Below are 26,822 nucleotides of genomic sequence, written 5' to 3' on the forward strand. Positions count from 1 at the left end.
GTCTCTCTTCTAGCAACGAAGGAAATCTCCCAGCGTCCTGGTCAAAATTCATTCTTATTCATTAAAACTGACTAATTAGCGATATATCCCACTGCTGTTTGTGGCAATACATTGTTTGCACAAGTGGCTCACATATTTCCCTATATTTGCATACTTTCAAAGTGATTCAATAGTTGTGAAGTATTCTGAGATGTTTGAAGATTGTAAAAGATGTCAAGTAAATTTAAACTCTTTAATACAAATTCTTTATTACCGAAAACAAAATTTGAACATCCCAAATTATCAAAAGGGAAGCAAAAATCACAAGTTACTATCAAGGGACAGAAAAAATGAAAACTATTAGCAAGATAGTCTAACCTTGGACCAAATTTCAAACATATGAAAGGAAACACTAGCCAAACTTAAGATCTAATTCTTCTCACTTCCGATTTCCAGCAATATGCTCACAATCATTCACTCAATTATCTGGGTTGCTAACCATTTCACAATTCATTATTTCACATTGCATGTCACAGCTAGTTAGAACATTAATTTTCAAATGCATGGGATTCCAACCAACAGAAAATGCTGAAAATACTCAGCAGATCTGGCAGTTCCTGTGGAGAGAAAATCAAAGTTAATGCTGAATAAGGTTCTTCTTGGAATGACATTCGACTTAAAATCTTAACTCTGTTTTTCTCTACTTGAATTATATAAGACATTTGGTTCAGATTCAGTTAATCTTGATTTAAGATCCATTTGAAATTTTCGAAAACCATCCACAACTATTGAATTTTTGCAACTTAAAGCTTTGAGTATCACAGCCCAGTATAATTTCCAATGAGGCATCATGGAGAAATCTGCCACGAAGTAGTGCATGAACATGGTCAGTTGATTCATTTGTCTTCTTTGTTTAGCATGGGGTAAGACCAAGGGAGCAGAAAGTGCTTCTTTTTAACAATGTCCACATAAAAAGAGATGGAATTCAGTGCATGAGCATATTGCCTTTAAAACCATGCTCTAGTATGCTGCACTTTAAAACACCATGCCAGACAACATATAATAATTCACATCTTGAGTGACATTAACTTATAGAAAGAACATTGAACATTGGATGAAAATCTTCCAAACAACAGAATTTGTTAGACAATTTTAAAACATTTTTTTCATTAGTCTGTAATTAAGTGTCCTGAGAAAAGTTGAATTTTTCAGCTCCAAGGGAAAGGCATATCTTATTGAGAGAAAAATATCAATCTTTACATCAAAGGTCGACTTTTTCCTCATATGCACACTTGCACGTGGCACGTTGACTATCCAGATAGGGTTTGCATCCCAAATGCATAACTGCATTGAAAAGCAACTCTACAGCATTGTCACAGGCTACAAAAAGATAGAAAAAATAGATTAGGTTTCTTCTTTCGAGTAACACTACACAAAACCATCTGCAACCGAAAATAAGTGGAAAAAAAAGTAGATTTTGCATTTCTACAGTATGATCACAGTTTTAAATAATCATACCTAGTTGCAGCTAAAATTTCTCATTTGGTTTTCTCTTTGGAAGATTAACATGAATTAAATAAGATTTTGTATTCAAAAGGGCAGCTCTTAAAACAACTTTCTAAATTATGGCTCAGTAATGTAATGGGATATAAAATATTGTAATGATATGCAGAATTTTCTTCATTCTTGTACGAAATGTGAACCTTGATTACATTGGCCTCCCAACCCTAGCTGCCCTTAATCGTCCTCTGAAATGATCCATCGGTTCAAGAGTCAAACATATTGTTGGCTGAAGTTGCATGCAGGCCAGACTGGGTAAGGGTGGTAGATTTACTTTCCTAAAAGGACATTAATGAATCAGATAGGTTGTTATGGGTAGCCTCTTTATTTCAAATTTTATCCGGAAAACAAATTTCACAGTCTGGTGGGATTCAAATCCATGGTCCCAAACCAGAGCAGTAGAATAGATCTCTGGTCAGTGACATTACCGCTACATTACCATCTCCACTAACGAAAACAGTACTCTGCTTTTTTAAAAAAAACTTTGAAATGACTGCCTTCTTATCTACTGCAAGACGTTGGGCAAAATGTCTATATTGTTTTTGGCATAAACTTAACACCAGAGAAAATATATCGAATTAGTATGTTTTTCCTTATTGATCACAGCATTGGGTCTTGGAGTTGGGAGGCCATGTTGCAGCTGTACAGACATCGGTTGGGCAACTTTTGAAATATTGTGTGCAATTCTGGCCTCCCTCCTATAGGAAGAATGTTGTGAAACTTGAAAGAGTTCAGAAAAGACTTACAAGATGTTGCCAGCGTTGGAGAGTTTGAGCTATAGTGAGAGGCTGTATAGGCTGGGGATATTTTCCTTGGAGCGTTAGAGACTGAGGGATGACCTTAGAGGTTTATAAAATCATGAGGGGCATGGATAGAGTAAATAGACAAAGTCATTTTACTGGGCTGGGGGAATCCAGAACTAGTGGGCATACGTTTAGGGTGAGAAGGGAAAGATTTTAAAGGGACCTAAGGGATAACATTTTGATACATTTAGAGGAAGTGGTGGAGGCTGGTACAATTATAACATTTAAAAGGCATCTGGATGAGTACATGAATGTGACGGGTTTAGAGGGATATGGGCCAAGTGCTGGCAAATGAGACGAGATTAATTTATAATAATATCTGGTCGGCAGATTGGACCAAAGGGTCTGTTTCCATGCTATACATCTCTATAACTCTATGAACTAATTCATTCAATAACAAAGACAACAATTCTTGGAACCTACCCTGTCCCTCAAAAGACTGGGTTTTGTCATAGCCTTGCCCCTATTTTAAAGATGAGCCTGCCCTAATAAAATTAAATTCTGTGTCCTCTGCCATTGATATTTGATAGAACTAAGATTCAGAATTCATAGACTTTGGTAAACCTTACTTAGGCAAACCTTTGTGTGAGATCTTTTAAGCTTCTTCACCCCAGCCCTGCTATAAATACTTTTACACATTACTTTAAATCCATTGTAAATTATGTTCCCATTGCATCCTCAAAATAATGTACAATGCATGATCTGAAAAAATTGAATGCATAAAGATCATCGTCACTGTCATCCTGCAATGAAGTACATGAACAAAAGTGACAGAAGACAGATCAACCTGCTCTTCAGTGTTCCTCCCTCCAGTCTAAAACCCAATAGTCAGACTTAGATTAGGAACACAGTAAGTGGAATGACACAACAAACCACAGATCCTCTCTTCCACCCCAAAGGGAATTTTATGTTTAGTAAGCTATATCTTTGAAACTCTAAACAAAATGTACATGCTTCAGCAATATATTATGTCCTCTTACACCATAGTGAAAAAAATAAACAAAAAGGAATGAGTGAAGTTTTTCTTTAATGGAATTATTTGGGAACTTATTTATTCATTTTCTCAACTTTTCCTTTGATTGATAGCATCACCTTTCTGATTTACTGTATTACGTTAGCTCAAATGTTGTTGCATCATTACATCAATTACTTTGAGCATAGGATTATTTTATCTAAAGTTAAATCCTTAAACTATTGGACAAAAAAGTATTTTTAATTGCAGTAAGCTCTCAAGCCAAATTCTTTACTTCATACTGAAACATTTACAGCATAGGTATAGGACAAAAGTTCAGTGAAAATCAACAATATCAGCCTTGATTTGGTGGTAGTCCATTTCTCTAGAATGTGGTTCCATTCCCACGTAAGTGATCTGACTTACATTGCCATTTCAACACCATATTGACACATTGCGAAGGTGTTTTTCCAAAGGGACCCTATCTGCTCTTGCAAATTGATATTTACTTTTTAAAAAAATCATAATTTGAAGATCAAATATACTCTTCTCACGTCCCAACCACATTTACTCTTCAAATAACATCACCAACAGATTAACTGGTAGTTTATCTCATTACTGTCTGTGGAACCTTGCTGGGAGCTAATGAAAAGAAAAGCAAGACTTAGAGAAAACATTATAAGTGTGGATTAGTTTGGGATGTCTTGGAAGATGCGAAAGAGTCTATAAATGCAATATCATTCTTTATTGCTTTATAATGAACTGAATGCCATGTAGGATTGAGTCCAAGAAATTAAGTTATATTAGCTTTTCATTTTCAAAGCAAGTACATTACATTCAATTAATTCACAAAGGGGGCTTCAATTTTGTGTTTTTAAAGCAAATCAGTTTGAGAAGTGGGATTTCATTTAGGGAATCACTTGCCCACTCTGAACACTGGCAGAAGGACTGCTTACTCCGTGAAGTATGTTCTATTTTGTGCTGCAAGCCATCATATTGGATGCTTTGGAGGCATTAGCCTCCAAATAAACCTGTTGGACTATAACCTGGTGTTGTATGATTTTTAACTTTGTCCACCCCAATCCAACACTGGCACCTCCAAATCTTGGTTGGGAAAGACATTCTATAATTACTAACCAGTAATATGGTCCGATCACACCCTGAATATTGCATCTAGCTTTGTTTTGCAAGAAACAAACACTGGCATCAATGCAGAGAAAAGCCACAAAGATCAGGGGGCAGGGAGGGCACAAGTTCAGATTATAAATGTCATTTTGGACAATCATATGGAACTTTTTCAGTCAAACACTGCTCAATGTGTAATGTGTTTGCCAGATAAAATAGCAAGAAAATAAACCTGAAGTCACATTGGACATCAATCTTCACACTGATACAGAATATAAAGTTCGGTATAGCATAGAATGTTTCCTAGTTCAAGTGCAGAAGTTGTTAGTATTGGATAGAGGGGAATGCCAGATACAATCCATTGTTTCATTAAATTGGAGTTGATGATACAATACAGATCACAAATATTTGCAGCTTCTTGTGGCTATTTCTTAGAAAGCATTAACTTTCCATCTGCAAGCAGTGAACATCAAATAATTTATCTGTACCTACCTTGTACAGTTGAATCCATTCCTAATGTTTTCTGTACATTTCTGCAGATTGTGGACAGACAATACTGAAACACTTCATCACAGTCCTGTTTAGCATTTCCACAAGTATCATAACAACGATCATGCTGATTGCAACACTTCGTCATAGAAGGGATTCCCACATCTAGCTATTTACAAAGATATATGTAAATATGTATGACAGGTGGTCGCAATATCTCAATAAAATCTGCAGTCAACATTGATCAGCACTGAAGTTAGAGAGTATTGGCCTTCATTATGTTCAATAAATTGGGTAAGTGTTACTCATTGGTTCATTTCTCAGGACATAGACCCGACCAATCAGAGTCACCTGCCTGATTTAAAAATTAAACATGGCCTTGCAGTTAACTATCAATCATCATTAATTGCTGCATTCTCCATGTAATTCCTTGACCAGAGCCAACTTTCCAACTAATCAGGATGTGCATTCGCAGTCTAAATTTGTACTTATCTTTGAATTGTTCAAACAAGCACAAGCTGAAGACATTCTACCGAATACCTTTTCTCAGCAAAACTCTCTATATTAAGTTACTATCATGCTCCAAAAGCTAATCATTGACTGTATCCAATAGCTACAACGATCAGAAATGCTGCACAGATACTATAAAACGATAGCAAAAACAAATACAGATTTCGACTTATTTAACCAGTGTGGATGTTAGAGTCTCACTTCTCAAATTCTGCTCTAGCTTTAAGCCCAACTTGCTCAGTTCTTGTGGCCCTAGCATGAACAGAGTGTCCACACTGCTGGAAAATTGAGCTAGAGCACTTTATGTGAGCACAAATTTGTGTTGAAAGCCAAAGCAAGGCATTATGTGTTGGAACAAAAAGCCGAGCTTTTGCGTCTGTCCTAGAAGGGAGAGAAATGCCAATGCTGCCCACAGTATAAATCCAACTGGACAGCATAGAAGACAAAGACAGACCTCTCGGTATTTCTGAAATTTGTATTGGATCCATGGAGCCAAAAGCTTACAGAAAGAGACTGTAACAATCAGATGTTAACATCTACCGTTCAGGTTGCTGAATACGCAGCATGAAACAATTAGCAGAATTTTTAACATCCAGAATCTACTTTCCTTACATCTGACATGGATGGTACAACCAATTGATTCTCGGGATGAGGAATAGAAGCATGATCACAACAACTCAATCTGAACACCAAATGGCAATGAGTGCATGGGCCATGCAGGGGAGAGGAAGAGCTGGATATGGCTATTTTCTATTCTTCTCTTCTTACCTCAACCTCTTTTTCCGTGGACACCAACAATCATTCAGCATGGTGTCCAAGGAACTTTGATATGCAAACCTTGCTACAACTATTCAACTTGTGAGGGATGAAAGCTAACTGATTCAGAATTCTATTGTCCTCATTTTCAAGCAGAAGTTACTAAACAGTGCTTGGAAACTGGAATTGAATATTCCGAATTCTATCCTGACCGTGATGAAAACAAAGTGACTTGGATATTCAGTTATCTGAGACCATTTTTGAGAATTTAAATTAAAAGGATTACCGTAAAGAGAATGCCTTTTTAAAAGAAATGCAACAAATGGATCCTCAACTAGGACGGCATGGTGGCTCTGTGGTTAGCACTACTGCCTCACAGCGCCAGGGACCCAGGTTCAATATCAGCCCCGGGCGACTGTCTGTGTGGAGTTTGCATATTCTCCCCTTGTCTGAGTGGGTTTCCTCCGGGTGCTCCGGTTTACCCCCACAGTCCAAAGATGTGCAGGTCAGGTGAATTGACCAAATTGACCATTTGCATTAGTCAGAGGGAAATGGGTTTGGGTGGGTTACTCGTCAGAGGGTTGGTGTGGACTTGTTGGGCTGAAGGGCCTGTTTCTACACTGTAGGGAATCTAATCTAATCTAACTGAAAGTTACACCAAATAGACAATTCATAAATGAAATCAGAACCAATATCCTAGTGTTATTATTTAAACAAGAAAAAAAGCAATGAGAACACAAAGACAACCTCAAAAGCCAGCCAATTAGGAAGGGGCTGTAGTCAATAGATGATAGTTTACAAGTGACTCATAAAATTCCAATGGTAAGTCACTTGGATATTAGAAAAACACAAACTAAAATATTAGAACATTTTTATTGGCCAGGATTAAATCAAGTTGTGGTCAGATTTTATCAGACATGTCCTACATGTTAGATAGTGGGGAAACCCCAACCATTGATTAAAACCTGTGCTTTTAATTCTGATACCAGCTTTCAAATAACTGTTTAGCGGGGTCTAAATCAGAATAGATTTTGTAGGATCCTTACCTAGAACTAGGAATGATAGTCAGTATCTTTTAATAACTATAGCTTTTGGAGAAAAATACAGCAAAATAGTAGTAGAAAAGTAGATTTTTGTTTCCTCACAAGTTATGGATTGCCCAAATAAGTACAATCAAATGCAGATTCAACCAAATTTTATGTCACAAATACTTGATGTCATCACTAGCGTGGGAATAAAACAATTTATGCCTTCAGCTCATCTTGCACAATCTCAAAGAACATGGAAAAGATGGCATTAAACTTATAAAGAGCATTGGAGCTTATAGTCAGCAATGTCCTAACGACAAGGATAAAGGGAATTCCTGTGTTATTATCTGCCATTAGGGATGTTCCTAATTAACTCTCAGTATTTAGTCCCTTTGATAAGGACATGAGGTGAGAATATCCCTTAAACTGAGTAAACAGAAATTTAAAAACCAAATATCTGAGAACCTTCAAGCCTATGTTTCAAGTTTCAGAAAGAAACAAAACAAAGCATGTGGGGTAGCCAAAAAGCATAGAAGAAATGTTCAACAATAATAAAAACTAGAACAGAAGAAAAGGCCAAAGCTAGATAGTTTGATGTTCAAGACAAAATATTAGTCATGTTAGTGGTCTCTCGGAAGCCATTAAAAGCAAGGTTCACTGGTCCTCATCAAATCAGAAAAAAAAACTCAATGATGTGAATTATATCATGAGTAGCAGACATAAGAAAAAAAATTAGCAAAAAAATGTTAATGTAATACCAGGATAGAGAGTATAGAGAGGAGTAAAGTGTATTTAGAATAGTGAACGAAATAGGTAAATGAAAATATCACAATTGTAGAATGAATCAGAAATTAAAAATTCAAAAGTTGACCCTCAATCATCAATTTGATAAAATGGAAAGTACCTAAAGAGGTTATATGGAATTTGATACTATCTTCCAGAAAACAATTGAAATGACTAGAAAAGCTATTATGTCTCATAAAAAGATTTGTGCAAATAGACCAGGAGAAAATATATATTAACATAAAACAACATCTGTACTGACTTATTCCAAAGAAATGAGCTGAAATGAGGAAAGAGATTAAGTTCCAGATAGATAATGACACTATTGGCCTGAGTGATAGTAGCTGGAGCTCACCTATGTGATGGTGCTGAAACTGGAATGGATCACAAAAATTCTGCGTTACCATCATTATTACAAAGTTGGACTTGCATTGATTCAAATTTGACCTGTTAAGAGGATATTGACAATTTCCTTGCACTGACAGGGCCAAAGATATATCAACTTTTTAACAATAGATGGACTTTGTCAACAAGTCTAGCCATTTAGAATGAAAAATGCACCAGTTACTTTTCAACAATTAACTGAAAGAAATTTTTACATTGACCTGGTTATGTTCAGCTAAACTGGGAAGAACAACTGTATCAATTGAATGACCTTTTGAACTGTTAAAAAGTGCAACATTGGTCATAAATCTGGATAAAAGTGTACTTGCCAAAGCAAAACTGACTTACTTGGGCCATACTGTGGTATAAGGACAAGTAGTACTAGAAATGTTAAAATTTGCGTTACCTTGAATATTCTCTATGGCAAAACACAAAATTCTGAGAAACATTGGCAGGAGTTAATTTTGTCGGCAGTTCATTCTGAATTTTAGCACTATTAGTGGCCTCTTTAACAAGTTTATTGAAGAACAAGAAGAAATTTTATTGGACAAGGGAATGTTCAACAATAAAGAAAGAACGTTGCACCGACTACAAAAATTTGAAGTTTACATATCCAAGAAATCTGAAAAGATTTTCTTTATATGGACTAGAACCTTTTAGATTGTTTGGAGACATTGCATACCAAAAACATTAAGACTCCTTTCTTGATATTGTAGCTTTTAGATTGTTTGGAGACATTGCATACCAAAAACATTAAGACTCCTTTCTTGATATTGTAGCTGTACAATGAAAAAAATCATTTATTTGGATGGCAAGGACAATATAGCAAACGCTTTGTCAAGAATAAAGACTAATGAAACCAATACCATGATCAAAATGCACTAGTGAAGGATATGATTGCATGAAAAAATGTACATGTAAAGTTAATAAAATACTATTGATGTGCCATAGAAATCATGCAAAGAACTTATTGATGAAAAGTGAAAATGTCTCTGAAGGATATATTTTCAGGTTTTCTTTTGTGGAGGTGTGATGGATGATGTATTGCATGTTATATTTTTGGATTTTGATTTCAGAATAGAAACAGATGAATATAAACCAGCTCAAAGACTTTTTTTTCCTGTTGAAAAGGTGAGAAGTACCTGGGAGAACGCCTACAGTGTTAATGGAGAAAATGGTTAGCTTATTGGCTTTGTGACATATGGAGTAAACACATTAAGACAACTAGTTTAGTTTTGACTTCAAAGTAGAAGGTTCAAGGTTTTTATTCAGATGCCAGAAGTCCAGAATACAGAAAAGCTTCTCCTTACAGGTGAATCAACTCATTTCAGGGAACCAATCACCTCAGCAGAAGTGGTTTCTGGACTGTGGAGCTTTCAGGCTGGAAGAATTTGAATAGAAATCCTTAGGTTGTTAAAAGTGAGGAAATTTGGGCCATCAGAACCACAAAATATCCATGTCATCAGACTTGGAAATAAACTGTAAAATCGTCACTGCAGTTCAAGAAAAACAAACAAGAAAATCAGTTAATTAAATATTTAAACAGTTGATAGATGAGTGATATTTTTCTGGGAATGAGTCTCTTAAACACATGGTTTTGGAAAGCAGGTTGAAATGTTTTGATTTTTGGGTTGAGATTGGTCTTCTACATAAAATCTTTGTTTCTTTGTGTAATCAACTTTTGGTCTACTGCTAAAGAACATTAGTAGCATTGTGTCACTTTATTTCAGTGACTAAAAACCATATTAACCAACCGCAAAAATTAAGTGTATAATCTATCAAGCCAGTATTCATGTTGGGATCTGACTTGTCAGGGGAATTCATCAGGGGAATTCCTGATGAAGGGCTTTTGCCCGAAACGTCGATTTTGCTGCTCGTCGGATGCTGTCTGAATTGCTGTGCTCTTCCAGCACCACTGATCCAGATACAAATATACTCAGTCTACTGACTTTGCTGATATCAACAATGTCAACATGAAATAACCAATAAAACATCCTGTTCAGCAAATTTATATTGTTGCTTAGTGAAACCATTGAAGCATTTCATTCATTACTGAAATTTAATGAAATTAAGAAAGATGCAAGATGCAAATCTTTGACAAAGTATTACTTACATGAACTCCAAACATCGGAGAGCCACATCCATTGGGTGGAGGAGGTTTATAATTGGAGCGAGGAGTTGGCTTAGATCCTGTAAAGAAAAATAGAAGTTTAGTATTAGCAATTTTTGAGAAGGTTTGTAGCTCAGGTTGATGATACAAGTATATAAGTTAGCTCGCTGAGCTTGAAGGTTTGTTTTCAGACATTTCATCACCACACCTAGATAACATCATCAGTAAGAGTCTCTGGTGAAGCGCTGCTGGTATGTCCCACCTCTCTAATTATAGGTCTTGGTTTCTTATGCTGGGTGATATCATTTCTAGTTCTTTCTTTCAAGGCAAGGGTCTAAATCGATGTGTTTATTGATGGAGTTCTGGTTGGAATGCCATACTTCTAAGAATTCTCATGTGTGTCTTTGATTCGCATGTCCGAGGATGTGTATGTTGTCCCAGTCAAAGTGGTGTCCTTCTTTTGTCTGTATGTATAGAAACTAGTGATAGTGGGTCGTGTCTTTTGGTGGCCAGTTAGTGTTCATGTATCCTGGTGGCAAGTTTCATGCTAGTTTGTCCGATTCAGGTTTTCTTAAAACTCTTGCATGTAACATAGACAAAGGAGAACCAGAGAATGTGCTGTATTTGGATTGTCAGAAGATTTTTGGTAAGGTCTCACACAGGAGGTTAATAAATAAAGTTGGAGCACAAAGGATTTGATGAAATGTACTAGTATGGATTGAGAACTGATTGATAGACTGAAAGCAGAGGGTAGGAATAAACAAAGCACTCTCAGGATGGCAGGCTATTACTAGTGGAATATCACAACTATCAGTGCTAAGTCCATAGCTGTCCATAACACATAAAATCAATGATTTGGATGTGGCAATCAATTGTATTACTTTTGATGATACCAAAATGTGATGAGGATACAAGGAGGCTTCAAGGGAACTTGGACAGGCTGAGTAAATGGACTAGAATATGGTAGATGCAATATAATAAGATCAAGTTATTAACTTTGACTGACAAAAGCTGGAATATTTATTAAGTTGTAAAGGGTTTTGGTGTCCAAAGGTGATCTTAGAGTCATGATATTTTCATCAACCTGTTTAGATGTGTAATGACACACCTCTGGAGCAGATGGAACTTGAACTTGGGCTCATTAATAAATGGCACTAGCAACAAGAAAGATGAAAAACTCCAGGCAGATGTTAAGGAACCAGAAAAAACAATAGCAAGCAGGTCCTCAAAAAGTAGTAATTTCTGGATGACTTGAAGTAAAATGTATTAATAAATATCCAACTGGGAGATAGAGCAGACAAAAGTGTGGCTGAAGAGATGGCACACAAGGAAAATCTTCACAGCTCCTGGGCTGTTGGGAACAGTTATGGCAGTGCTGGGACCAATGCAGACTTAAACATATTTGGAAACAGTTGTTGTGTGACAATTTGCTGATTCTGTTGAGGAAGATTTCCACAAACCTATCGGGGGAATTGTGCCAAGACATAGCATTGGAAAGGAGAAGGTAGATACAGAAAAGTACTGAGACAAAAAGCACAAGAATAAGAAGTTGCAATGGTGAGCTCAGACCAAGAAGGAATGCAATAAGATGCAAATTATGTTTACAGTACACTTATGTAGACAATCGAAACATGTTAAATAAGGTTGGTGAGACAGAAGCACAGATCACTGCATGTAATATGCTATGACAGCAATACAAGACCTGGTTTTAAAAAAGGCAGCTTTGACATTAGATATTCCTAAAATCAATAGGATCCAGAAAAGACAGATAGAAAAAAAGAAGAGAAGTGGGAGAGGGGTCATGGACAAAATCTATTTGATTACAATTAAGCAAGGGTGAAATTGTGAATTTACTAGGCAGAATCATCCAAACTGCTCTTGGCAGTGGAATAGGATGCTTCTGCCAAAGCTCATCTGCTGCATTCACTTCTTTTCCTTTTCTTTTTCCCTTTTGTGTTTGCTTTTCTCTTCTTTCTTCTTGGCAACGTCCCAAATTGCTAGCCTCAGCACAGATTTGAAAACCCCACCTCAATGATGACCCGATAAGATGTCCTCTTGGCCCAGTGTGGCAGTCTCCCGGCCTGGCAATCTCTCAACAGTTCAACATAGCAGTCTCTCAGCAGCCCGTGTTGGTCTTTTGACCCGGTGTGCCTCAGTGTGAACCTTCAGTCCTGAGGTGATTCAAGGCCCAGTGCAGTGTAAAGGCAAGGTGCCTTTGTGGCCTGGGTTGGAAAGACTGTTAGTTTGAACTTTTTATTTCTCTACTTTTCTAATTTACTCCTATCATCCGTAATGCTGGACTTTTTATTTCTTTATTTTTATTTTTTTTTTTTCCTAAGAGCTTGTACTGAAGAATTTGTATCTAGGTGCATAAGATGGTGCCATAAGTGGCAACTTGTAAATTTTTCATCGTACCCATTTGAGTATGTGACAAAAAAGCGAATTCAACTTAATTCGATTCTTAGATGCTGACATTTGCCCAGAGGGCAGAGAATTGCAATATTACCCCCATCTTCAAAAAAAGGGATAGAAGCCCAAGAAGTGCAGGCTGGCTAGTTTAAATGTGGTGGTGGAAAAGCTTTTAGAAATGATAATCTGGGACACAATTTACAAGTTACCAGGACAATTGTGGATTAATGAAGAAAAACTAGAACAAATGTTTAGCCAACTTGCTGAGAACTTTGAAGAAGTAACAAGGAGAATTGATTAGGATAACGTGATTGATGTGGTATGTACAGATTGGCAAAAAGGTAAATTGAAAAAAAAAGCAAAGCTGAATCCTACAGAATAAAAAGGTACAGCCACAGCATGGGTTCAAAATTGGGTGAGTGAATAAAGTAGTGGTGAATAATTGTTCGTCATCTTGAAGAAAGTATACAGTGGATTTCTCAAGGGGTCAGTTAGTCCTAGTAAAACTGCCTTTCTTATTAGTACACAAGGTGTGGCTCAATATATAAACTTTGAAATTGTGCCATATAGATAGCAAAAACTTGGAAATCTTGTTAACTAAGATGGTCACAATATACCTCACGAAGCTGATGGAATGGGCAGACAAGTCGTAGATAATTTTGATGCAGGAAAGTGTGAAGTGATACAATCTGGTAGGAAGGAAGCAATATGAAGTAAAAGATAAAATACTAAAAGGAATGGAACAGAGAAAGAATTTATTCAAAAGGCGACAAAATAGTCAGCAGGGAAGTGTCTATCAATGTTATTTAAATAGTTTACAGAAGACATTAGATAAAATCCCTCAGAAGAGGCCACAAGCTAAAGTTGAAGCTTGTGGAACTGAAGGTATTGATCTGGTTAGAAATCTGGCAAGTGGCAGGAAACAGAGTAGGTACTTGAACTGGCAGGATGTGGGTAGTGTTGTGTCACAGGGATCTTTAATAGAATTAAACCATTCATCATATGTATTCACCATTTCGGTGATGGAATATGCCACACATCAAAACTTGTCATTGATTCAAAGATAAGTGGCACTGTTAAGTATTGCAGATAAATGTTTTATATATATATATACTAAAAGAGCTTGATAAAGTAGGTAGAGATCATGCTTCAATTATACAAAGCCTGGGTGAGATCACACCTGGTGTACTGAATATATTGAATACATTTATTCAAGTTGGCACAAAAAAAAGTAAGAAAATAAGCAAAGGCCAATATTGGTTCCTGGAATCAGAAGTTAAAACGGTCTGATTTCTGTTAAAAAATGCCATACCATTCACATTCACTACTTTTTCCTGGTGTGCAGATAAATTCCAGAATAGCAGAATAATGTAGCAGAATTAGCAATAAAAAGGTGTCACATCACTTATTACACATTATGAATAACAAATACACTTGTAACTGTCACTCAGACAGATAATATTCCACACCTTCAGCACAAAACTTGCATACCTCATCAACCAGAGGCAGTACCTCCCAAGTATACTGTACAGCAATCTCTACCTACGCTGCGGTTCTTTCAGAAAAACAACTTGATGTGTGGGCGACATGAGTCTCATGGACTCAGATTCATTATTTTTACATAACTAAGCAGGTAGGAAATCCTAACCAGCATGGCATTTTTCATTGCCTAGCAACAAGAACTAAAGGCATTGCAGTAGGACAGTTAGCTCATCGCTGACAGAGGAGTACAAGATTGACAAAACAGGAGTTTTTTTTTAAAAAGTACACTTCCTACAAAATGTGTTTACTCCAGGCAAATAAAAACTGCACCCGCCCATACACAGAAATTAAATCATGTTTATAAACATCTGCTAAAATAGTATACTGAACTTTCATTTATCACTTATTCAAGCATCAATGCTTTACAAAATGTTGCAAACAATGCTTTGTGGTTTCAATACAAGTTATAAATCATACAAAGTGTACTTTTTACCTTTGTTAATTATTCTACTCTTAACCAGGTCACTTTCTGTGTTACCGTGACCAACTTGGCTAAAGACAGGTGATTTCGAAACAGCTTAAAAGAGTAGGAGAGGGATATGTTAACAAACATGTGACCGGTCATTGCATTAAAAATATCTAACTTGGCTCTTATGATTATAATCTGTCTATTGTATCCTGACCAATCTGAATCTGTTATAATTAATCAATTGATCAGGATCAAGTGTAACTAACACTGTGAATAAAAAAACAAAACAAAAGAACTGCTAGAAATCTGAAACAAAAATAAAAACAGCTGGAAAACTCCGTACGTCTGGCAGCAACTATGGAAAGAGAAACACAGAATTATTGGACTCAAAACTTAAACTCTGTTTCTCTCCCACAGATACTGCCAAACCAACTGTGTTTCGCCACCTTTTTTTTATTTCAGATTTCCACATCGACAACACTTTGCAATATTTTAAGATATTTCACTAAAGTACTTCGTCCAACACATCAAATGTAGCATCTGGTCTTGTCTGAATGCACAACTAATTGGTCAAGTTTTGCAACTTCTCCATCTCTTTATATAAAGCATCATCCTTCTGTGATGACCTAGTAACTCGGATGGGATAAACATCTCAAAATTGGAATAAATTTTAAATCAATCCTGACCTACTTTGCTCACTCGTTAAAACGTGAGGTTTAGAAGTCACACAAACCTGACTCCTAATTTTAAATTGCGTTTTTAATAGCACACTTCTCAAATTGCACAGTAGCATCCAAAAAGGATCTCATCTGCAAGGACATTTCAACATAATTCCATCCATGCACCAAAGCTATCTTCTATCTAGTATCACAGAATGAAGTCTATATTCCCTCAAAATAAGTTTCTTCATGGTGCATCTCTTTCAAATTCATCTTCTCGATTATTGGCACTGATAATGTCATTTCCAGGAGGATTTCTATCGCTAGTTCAGTTACATGACTAGTCTTTATTTCTCTATCTAATCTACTGAAGCCGCTGTCGTCCCTTCCACATTTATATTGAGAGGGAATACCACTAAGACATTTTCCGTTTATACTATTGGAAATTCTTTCTTATGATCATTTGCTGGACTCACTATAAGTGCTTGTAAAGCTTTTTATTGCTTTCTGTTTTCATCCCATTCTGTCAGCCCACAAATCATACTTCTCAGCCATCACCCTAAACATTCAAATAGTATTTGAACCTGCTCATGGACTGTGGAGGCCAAGTCATTGAGTGCCTTTAAGACAGAGATAGCTAGGTTATCTATTAGGAAGACGATCAAGGGTTATGGATAGACGGCAGGAGGTTTGAGAAACTATCTGCTGTGATCAAATGGCAGAGCAGACACGATGGGCCGAGTGGTCTAATTTTGCATGTTTCATATGGTGTCATGATCTTAACCCATAATTGTCATACTCCTTTATTCTGGGCCTTTTGGGAAGATAATACCACCAGAATAGCCGCCTGGGTAATTGTTATCTGGATGTGACAGCTGTCATGCGTCCTGATCTTTGTAATTATTTCAAATTAATTGCGAGAATGAGCCTGGACAGACTGAATGCCACATTTCATAAGAACAGTCTTAACACTCGTTTTTATCAGGACAATCTAATTCTCAATGACACTCAATAATAAACCTTTTGAATATAACTCCGTTTCAGAGGATTTAATGCAATACCTAAATAAGGTGAGAAAGCTATTCATGTAACTTGGTGACGATTGGCATTTTTCTTTCTTACCTTATCACCCAACGTCAGAAAACCTTGTCTAACGCAGGTCAGAAACATCTGATGGCACATCAGAATGACTTGACTTGGTAAACTGTGGATTAATAGATTTCCCAAAAATAATTGCCTTACTTCAAAGTAAGTTTACTCAACAGCATAGATATCTCAGTAATGATGCATCAGAACTTACAAAATGGTTTACCCCTCTATTTTACATAGAATTACAACATCCTAGAGACTTCAAAGTTTTGTAATTCATATACATTTTACTCACCATCGCTGCATTTGTACTTGCAGATCCCATCTTCTCCACCGAGTAAATCCAGTGCTGCATTTAGATACATATCAATTTTATGAATTCCGTTACGAATTGTTTTCAGCTTCCCCATCCAGTCTTTGTAGTGTGTCACTTCTGAATGGTACCCATGACTCTTCAAAATAATTCCCACAAGCACATAGACAAGCAAATGCATGCTCAATGGAAACTCTGCACTGAAACTCTTTTCACTTCAAGTTTTTGGTTGAAATATAAAATACTATTGCAAAGGCTCATTGGCATTACAAATTTTAAAAATGGTCAGTTAGTGATTTCAGTATCAGGGTAATTTAGAGTATTCAGACTTCACTGGTTACTAAACTTTTGACTGTTGCAGATAGATATTCTTCTGGGAACTGTTCCAGGACTGTCATGCTGTACAAGCGTCAGTGTTGGTCACATGGATGAGAACAGCAAGCCAAATTGGATGAAAGTATCACATCTGTCGCACTTTTGCAAATCTAGAATGGGCAAGAGGAGAAAAAGAAAAGAGGGCTAATTTATACAAAATATATTATTTAAATTCAAAGTTCAAATTTCATAACCACAAATTCTATTGGTTCATAACAGAAGCAAATGCTAGTCCTTGACGTTGAACGAATGAAATATTTGCTGTGTGTTATGTATTTTGGCATTAAAAAGTATAATGTTGTAAAAGCACAACACAGAGTATTAGATTTCCCTGTGCAATTACTAAAAAAAAGCAATCTACTCCCAACTTTAATAATTCTTTATTACAGTAGCAATGATGAACAAACATAACTGAGTATAGGATTTGGGAAGTCATAGGCAAAAGTGAGGACTGCAGATGCTGGAAATCAGAGTCTAGATTAGAGTAGTGCTGGAAAAGCATAGCAGGTGAGGCAGCATCCGAGGAGTTGGAAAATCGACGTTTTGGGCAAAAGCCCTTCATTAGGACTGAAGGCAGGGAGCCTCCAGGGTGGAGAGATAAATGGGAGGGGGAGGGGGGGGGGGAAGAGGGAGAGAGGGAGAGAGAGAGAAAGAGAGACTTGAGAGAAGATTGAGGCTGTACGGGACATTGGTGAGGCCTCTTCTGGAGTACTGTATCCAGTTCTAGTCACCCAGTTTAAGGATATTAAGCTGGAGAGGGTTCAGAAGAAATATACCATGTTGCCAGCAGTGGAAGATTTAAGTTATAAAGTAAGGCTGGATCGGCTGGGAGTACTTTCACTGGAGTGTAGGAGGTTCAATGGCTAGAAGTTTATAAAATAATTAGGGGTATACATAGAGTTAATGGTAGTTGTCTTTTCATCGGATGGGGGATTTCAAGACTGGAGGCATATTTTTATGGTGAGAGGTGAGAGATTTTTTAAAAAGGCATGAGGGGCAATTTATTTTTACACAAAGGGTAGTTTGTGTGTGAAATGAACTTCCCGAGGAAGTGGTGGTTGCGAGTACAATTACAACGTCTAAAAGACATTTGGACAATGACATGAATAGCTGAAAATATGTTGCTGGAAAAGCGCAGCAGGTCAGTCAGCATCCAAGAAGCAGGAGAATCGACGTTTCAGGCATGAGCCCTTCTTCAGGAATGAGGAGAATGTGCCCAGCAGGCTAAGATAAAAGGTAGGGAGGAGGGACTTGGGGGAGGGGCGTTGGAAATGCGATAGGTGGAAGGAGGTTAAGGTGAGGGTGATAGGCCGGAGTGGGGGTGGGGGCGGAGAGGTCAGGAAGAAGTTGGAGGTTAGCAAGGTGGTGCTGAGTTCGAGGGTTGGGACTGAGACAAGGTGGGGGGGAGGGGAAATGAGGAAACTGGAGAAATCTGAGTTCATCCCTTGTTGGAGGGTTCCTAGGCGGAAGATGAGGCTCTCTTCCTCCAGCCGTCGTGTTGCTATGGTCTGGCGATGGAGGAGTCCAAGGACCTACATGTCCTTGTTGGAGTGGGAGGGGGAAATTGAAGTGTTGAGCCATGGGGTGGTTGGGTTGGTTGGTCCAGGTGTCCCAGAGGTGTTCTCTGGAATGTTTCCCTCCAACAAGGGATGAACTCAGATTTCTCCAGTTTCCTCATTTCCCCTCCCCCCACCTTGTCTCAGTCCCAACCCTCGAACTCAGCACCACCTTCCTAACCTGCAATCTTCTTCCTGACCTCTCCGCCCCCACGCCCACCCCCACTCCGGCCTATCACCCTCACCTTAACCTCCTTCCACCTATCGCATTTCCAACGCCCCTCCCCCCAGTCCCTCCTCCCTACTTTTATCTTAGCCTGCTTGGCACACTCTCCTCATTCCTGAAGAAGGGCTCATGCCCGCAACGTCGATTCTCCTGCTTCTTAGATGCTGCCTGACCTGCTGCGCTTTTCTAGCAACACATTTTCAGCTCTGATCTCCAGCATCTGCAGTCCTCACTTTCTCCTAGAATGACATGAATAGGAAAGGTTTGAAGGGATATGGGCCAGGGAGTAGGCAGGTGAGACTAGTTTGGTTTGGGATTATGGTTGACTTGGACTGGGAGGTCTGAAGGGTCAGTTTCTGTGATATATGACTCTAAGACAGAAATCATGCAAACATACATAAGAGCAAGGAGCAAGGGTAGGTCACTTGGCCCTTCAAACCTGCTCCACCATTCAATAATATCATGGCTGATCTGATTTTAACCTCAACACTACACTCCTGTACGTCCCTCATGATCTTTCATTCCCATGCATCATCACATCATAAAAAATCTGACTTGCACTTCATCTGTCTGAAATACCACAATTACTGAGAACATGGAACAGATTGGAGCATATAGATGTAGGACAAGGAGTAGATCATTCAGCCCTGAAGGCTGTTCTGTCATTGTATGGGATCATAATAATTCCATGCAATTGTCTTGACTCCACATCTTTTAATATCCTAAGCTAGCAAAAAGCAATTGATCTCAAATCTATATATGATGAATTCAGCTAACACTTACTGCTTCTTGCAGGAGGGAATTTTACAATGTGCGTGAAGACATGTTTCCTAACTTCTCCCCTGAACAGCTTGTCTCTGATTCTAAAGATCATGCTTTCCTAACATGAGTAGCGACCCACAAACAGATAAAAGTTTCCCTTTTAGTCTAACAATTATTTTCAAAATCCTAAATACTTCAATTAAATTTCGCTATATTCCAGTGGATACAAACCTAATCTGTATCATCTCTCATAAGCCAACTCTTGGAGCCCTGGTAATAGCCGCAGAATCACAGATTATGACAGTGCAGAATTAAGTCATTCAGACCCAGCTCTCTGAATAAGGATAGATAATCTGCACAATACACCTTCCAAAAACCAATATATCCTAAAGTGTGCTTTTTTGGAACTGTATTCCAAGTATAGTCCAATCAGAATTTGATACAACTTCAGCAAAATTTCCTTCCTCTCCTTTTTATTCAGGGGACTAGAATTCAAAGATTGACATTTCATGACCCATTTTAATTATTTTTTGATCCTGTTCCCTGCATTTAACAGTCTATATACACAGACAACTATACCTCTTCAGACCTCCACTCATTACCTTCCCATTTACCAAACATTCAAATCCATCCTATTTTTACTCTGAATATAAATTTTACAACAGTCATAGAGAAGAACAGCACAGGAACAACTCGTCCATACTGATCAGATATCCTAACTTAATCTAGACCTGTTTGCCAGCACTTGGCCCATATCACTCTTCCTATTCATATACCCATTCAGATGCCTTTTAAATGCTACAATTGTACCAGTCTCCACTCCTTCCTCTGGCAACTCATTCCATACATTCACCACCCTCTGCGTAAAATATTTTCTCCTTAGGTCCCTTTTATATCTTTCTCCTCTCACCCTAAACCTATGGCCTCTAGTTCTGGACTCCTGCACCCCTTACCCCAGGGAAAAGACCTTGTCTGTTTATCCAATCCATGTCTCTCATGATTTTATAAACCTCCAGGGAAAACAATCTCAGCCTGTCCAGCCTCTCCCTATAGCTCAACCCTCCAACCCTAGCAACATCCTTGTAAATCATTTCTGAACCCTTTCAAGTTTCACAACACCCTTCCGATAGGAAGGAGACCAGAAATGCACGCAATATCCCAAAAGTGGCCTAACCAATGTCCTGTACAGCCAAAACATGAGCTCCCAACTCCTATACTCAATGCTCTAACTAATAAAGGAAAGCTTACCAAATGCCTTCTTCATTATCCTATCTACCTGCGACTCCACTTTCAAGGAGCTATGAACCTGCACTCCAAGGTCTTTTTGTTCAGCAACACTCCCTAGGACCTTACCATTAAGTGTGTAAGTCCTGCTCTGATTTGCCTTTCCAAAATGCAGCACCTCAAATTTATCTAAACTCCATCTGCCACTCCTCAGCCCATTGGTCCATCTGATCAAGATCCCAGCGTACTCTGAAGTAATCTTCTTCACTGTCCACCACACCTCCAATTTTGGTGTCATCTGCAAACTTATTTATTATACCTCTATATTCACATACAAATCATGTATATAAAGGACGAAAAGTAGTGGACCCAGCACCGATCCTTGTGGCACTCCACTGGTCACAGGCCTCCAGTCTGAAAAGAACCCTCTGTCTTCGACCATTGAGCCAGTTGGCTAGTCCTCTCTGTTATCCATGAGCCATAGCTAATTTTACAATGAGCATTCAGTAATAATATGTCTCGGATTGGTAACGATTGTGGTTTTGAATTAAACAGTACATTCAAAAACAGTCTAGAAATGTCTATAAAAGCAAAACCAGAAGTTTCAAAATAGGAGTAAGTCAATTTTCCCAACTTCATTTTACAGTGTGAAATGTCCATTTTTACACTGAAGACTATCAACTCAAATTATGGCTCTCCCTTCATTTAGCCTGCTCCACACTGAATGATAGATTTGATATAAAATGTTTACCCTAATGTTATTAGATTTTTGCTTGAGATAAAGGACATGAAACACCTAATGAGGCAATAAAACAAAAAAATTAAATAAACATTTGTTTCCACAACCAATCTGCTGTCTCTGGTCAGAAGCTCATTTTGCCCCTCCTCCGTTGCTTCTATCAATCAGGCCTTTCAGTAATGTCATTCCCACAATGTAAGCCTTGCTGCCTAAATTCATTTGCCTTCCAATATCTTGGCTCATTTTCATGTTAGGGTTTTAAGTTTATTTTTGTTTTTTTTTGTCAATCTGCCTCTCCTCGCCCTCCTCCTGAAAGACCTAGACATTTCAATATGTTAAGGATAGAACAAAAGTCCTTTGGATTCCTCTTGCCCGCTCTCATTTTTTTTCAAAATTACCGCAGTAGTTCCACATCTGAATCAGAGAGCTGCGTCACATAATCTAAACTGACACTTCAGTGTCACATTAAGAGGGTCCTGCACTTTTAAACATGCTGTTTTCTGAACAAGAGTTTACAACTGAGATTTGTTATCACAAGTAGATATAAAAGATCCCATTGGCCTGAAGAATGTCCGAGCTAACAATGAGTTCTCAACTAGCATTACCAACAAAAACACATTTACACCAATATTACAATAAACACTTGCACCAGAAACATAAATATGATTAAGAGAAAGTGGTAGAGGTTAGTACAATTGCAACATTTTAAAAGGCATTTGGGTGGATATATGAAAAGGAAGGGTTTGGAGGGATCTGGGCCGGGTGCTAGTAGATGGGACTAGATTGAGTTGGGATATCTGGTCGACATGTATGGGTTGGACTGAAGGGTTGTTTCCGTGCTGTACATCTCAATGACTTAGGACTCTAAATATATATCTCGCCTGTTAAACATTCATGTTTGAGAGACATTGCCATGCTCAAATCAACTGCTCTACTGTTGTCTCCTACACCGAATACAGTATACATTGAAAACACTTCATTAATTTTTAATGGGGCTATATAAACTCAAGTTTCTTAACCTAAATCTCCATCAAAATTAACAATATTATGTATGATGGATAAGGATTGATTTGAAGTCTGGGATGTCCTCTGGGGCATGTATTGGAACAACTGCAAATACTCAAAACTGGAGGTTGAACAAGGGCTGAACAGAACATTTCAAGGATCCAACGCCCTCAAAATAGTGACAAATAGAGCTCCTCTGCCCACTGACGTTGGCTGCAGCCCAAGATAACTCAAGACCTTAATATAAATTCTGTACAAAGATCAAGAAACTGAAAAATTAGACTGAATACCTCTGGTCTCCTGTAGTAAAGTGACAATGCACTGCAACTGAACTTTCACCTACACCCAAAACATCACTGAATACTTGCTGTTGACATGGCGAGCAATACCCATCCCTATGCATTGAATCCAAGGATATTAGCACCACCAAAAATACTGCCCCCGTTCTGAATGGGAGAGAAACTTCCCAATTTAATTCCTTATTTTCTCTATAGAGGGTCACTCTTCAAGAGATACTAGGTAACTTCCACACTTCACCAAATTCACCACGGGATTCCTTCAACAGGCAGCAATTTAGAGAGCTAATGCATTTGTAAAAATACTTGCATATTTGAAGACAAAGGCTATGAGGAGAGAACAGGGTGGTTGGATCACTTCTAGCTGTTACAACACGGGGTAACCCCACCTCCCCCACCCCGCTAATTTTAAACGAGCAATACAGAAAAGATTTACCCTGTTCGGTAATCTGCGAAAATGAGAGGGGCCAAGAAGTATTTAAAGTAAAAATTAACAATTTTATTTCTTGAAGTATAACAGAGAATAATTAGCTAACAACTATTTACAACTCCTTCCTCTAACGTATTGTTTACTTTCCCTTTATAATACTAGTCCAATAAAACCCCTGATTAAGATTTACCAAAAATTCAAATTTCAAAACCAGGCAGCTGTTGAATCTTCCCTTTATATCTTCTTCTGGAGATTTTCTTCTTAAGATTTCTCTTTCACAGGTCATTGACTGATAATTGTACCTTTAAGAGAGCTGTGTTTCGGGCAGTCTGTACATGCTGGTGGCTTGGCGGTTCTCTCCCAACTGTTCACGTTTTCCCAGTCTTATACCCCCAAAGCATCGGATTGTGTTATTTGCTTTTAATATTGCCAATGTACTAAATTCAAACTTGATTGGGGTTTGGTTTTTTTGGGGGGTATAATTTAAACTGATGGGCCTAATTCAAATTTGTGTGTGTCCCCAGGCAAAGGATTACATTATATCTTGTTCAGAACACTTAGTGCTGTCAGGTAGTTCTGCAAACTTCTAACTTTCTTAAAGATACAGTACACCCACATCTTCATAACACAGCAAAGACAATAATGGACCCAACAACTTTTGTGCCAGCTCTTTGCTATGGTTCCATGCATGCACCACTCTCTGCTTGAAAAAGTTACTCTTCAGGTCCTTTCTAAATCTTTCCTCCTCACCTTAAGCCTATGCCCTCTAGTTTTGGACTCCTCCACCAGAGGAAAAAGACCTTGGTCATTCTTCCCAACTATGCCCCTCATGATTTTATAAACCTCTATAAGGTCACCCCTCAGCCTCCAACATTTCAGAGGAAAAAAAAAGCCCAGGCTATTCAGCTTCTCAAAACCTCCAGACCTGGAAACATCCTTGTAAATCTTTTCTGCACCCCCTTAAGTTCAACAAGATCCTTCCTACTAAAGATCTCTTTCTCAGCAACACACCTCAGGGCACTACCACAACCAGTACAAGTTCTGCCCTAGTTTGCCTTACCAAAGGCAACACATCACATGAAATCAAACTCCATCTGCCATTCCTCAGCCCATTAACCCATTGGGTACTCCGGTTTCCTCCCACGATCTAAAGATGTGCAGGTTAGGTGGATTAGCCATGGGAAATGCAGAGTACAGGGAGAGGATAGGGGGTAGAGATGCTCTTCAGAAGGACGATGTGGGCCAAATGGTCTGCTTCCATACTGTAGAGATTCTAAGATTTGATCTAGGTTATTTCCCAATTTCAATTCTCTTGACTTTCCTCTCTCTTATCTCGTAGCACCATTCATCAGTTATAAAAAATTGTTTTAAAATCTAATCACAGGCTGCATTGCAACTGACACAAGTGTCGTATTAATTCAGAGGAAACCTCTGTTTACCTAGTCAGGTGATCAGATGCAGGCCAACACTTCTTCCTCGACTAGCAACAGATTATTCGACCATTCACTCATTAATGTATTGTGTTACGACACAGTGGTGAACCCTTCTGTTAACTAAAACAAACACTCAGAAAAGCTCACTTCACCTCATTACCTGTGAAAATATGGCGTGACAGAACTCCCAAATTCCACTATTTAAAGAAAATAATATCAAATTATTCTTTAACTCTAAAAGTGAACATTAAACAACAACTATTCGGGGATCCAAGATAGCAGCAATCTAACAGGTCTTCATTGCTGAGCACTGCACCATAACTCAGGTGAAGTGGTGCTTTTACCTTCCTCTACTAAAGTATTTTGAAGGAAATCGATAGTTTAATATTAGTAAAGTTGCTATGTACTCTTTTTTAGTAAGAGATGACGACTAGAGGCAAAGGACAGAATAAATCACATTTTTAATTTCTTTGTCCATAATACCTAGTTTAATTGTTTCCGAGTTTAACTCGCCCGAGTTTGGGGCACCGCTCTAGCTAGGAGGGGTTCTGGAGGTGTATGTGGGTAATGTGAGTGGCCCCTCTGGGCGGAGGGGAGAAGAGTCTCCCATCAAATATTTTGTAATTGGTTTAGTTGTTGGCTTTTAGTAGAGGTAGTTTTTGAAAGTATTGTTAGTGTAGTTTTTTTAGATTAGATTACAGTGTGGAAACAGGCCCTTCGGCCCAACAAGTCCACACCGCCCCGCCGAAGCGCAACCCACACATACCCCTACATTTTCCCCTTACCTAACACTACGGGCAATTTAGCATGGCCAATTCACCTGACCTGCACATCTTTGGACTGTGGGAGGAAACCGGAGCACCCGGAGGAAACCCACGCAGACACGGGGAGAACGTGCAAACTCCACACAGTCAGTCGCCTGAGTCGGGAATTGCCTGAGTCGGGAATTGAACGCAGGTCTCAGGCGCTGTGAGGTAGCAGTACTTACCACTGAGCCACCGTGCTGCCCTTTTAGTGTGTGTATTTTTTTTAATTCTATGCGCCTACATTTATTTACACTCAGCGCATTGAGGTTGGGTTTGTCCTCTCAGGGGTTCAAGAGTTGTCATCGAGGGATATGGCTCAGTGTCTCCTCAAACAGTGCACCTGGAATATCAAGGGGAGTCACTCGCTGGTCGAGAGAAAAAAAAAGGACTTTTGAGTATCAGGAAGGAGATGGTTAATATTGCACCTGTTGCAAGAAACCCATCTTGATGATAAAGACCACTTCAGTGAGCAGTCAATCACATTGCTGTATGCTAGCCTAGGCGAGGATGGCAGATTTCCGTTCCCGAAGGCAGTAGAGAACCTGATGAGTTTTTAGAAGAATTGATTATGGTTTCATAACCACCATGCCTAAGACAAACTCTCAATTCCACCAGCTGGGATTCAAACCCGTGCCCCAGAGCATTAGCCTAAGCCGCTCGATTACTCGCTCAACATTGTGAAAACTACAACATTATCTGTCCGAGTTTACGTCCAATATAAAGTATATTGTTATTATTGCTTACTTTCATTTCCTGGTTAAAATTTCAGACTGAAACTGCTGCAGAGGCACCTGACTCAGTATCATCACCGCTCCCACATATAGAGAAAGCTAACATTTCTGTCCACAATGAAAACACTTTTCCTTACTCTGTAACCCGCAGGAAAAGGTACTGTCTCCTTTACTCACCCTGCCCTCTTGACTGTTCAGACTTCACACTCAATCCTAATGGGAGATTGTTTTGTCGCTGTAGGTCCTTCACTTCATCGGCGCTGCGTGATGACGACAGGAGTTGTCCTTTTTGCTCACATAATTTTTTTCGATAACATCACTCACCGCGAAAATCTCGCA

The 26,822-nt window shown here is 38.5% G+C and overlaps 1 protein-coding gene across 2 annotated transcripts; it reads right to left on the minus strand.

The window, feature by feature from the left end:
- Positions 1-222: 222 nt before the first annotated feature.
- On the minus strand, positions 223-26,792 carry pla2g12a (phospholipase A2, group XIIA). Of its 2 annotated transcripts, none has more exons than XM_087992114.1 (5): positions 26,661-26,792; positions 16,883-17,385; positions 10,483-10,559; positions 4,912-5,077; positions 223-1,359 (listed from the first exon to the last, which is right to left on the minus strand). In XM_087992114.1, the coding sequence occupies exons 2-5, from the start codon at positions 17,079-17,081 to the stop codon at positions 1,241-1,243; spliced, it is 561 nt and encodes a 186-aa protein (XP_087848240.1). In that variant the 5' UTR covers positions 17,082-17,385; positions 26,661-26,792; the 3' UTR covers positions 223-1,240. The 2 variants fall into 2 exon arrangements, with proteins under 2 accessions (XP_087848240.1, XP_087848242.1); XM_087992116.1 differs by lacking the exon at positions 26,661-26,792 and adding an exon at positions 26,497-26,647.
- Between the last annotated feature and the right edge of the window lie 30 nt (positions 26,793-26,822).

Source organism: Chiloscyllium plagiosum, unplaced genomic scaffold (genome assembly GCF_037043375.1).
Source record: "Chiloscyllium plagiosum isolate Xiang-an unplaced genomic scaffold, Cpla_swu_hap1 HiC_scaffold_11, whole genome shotgun sequence".
Lineage (NCBI taxonomy): Eukaryota > Metazoa > Chordata > Chondrichthyes > Orectolobiformes > Hemiscylliidae > Chiloscyllium > Chiloscyllium plagiosum.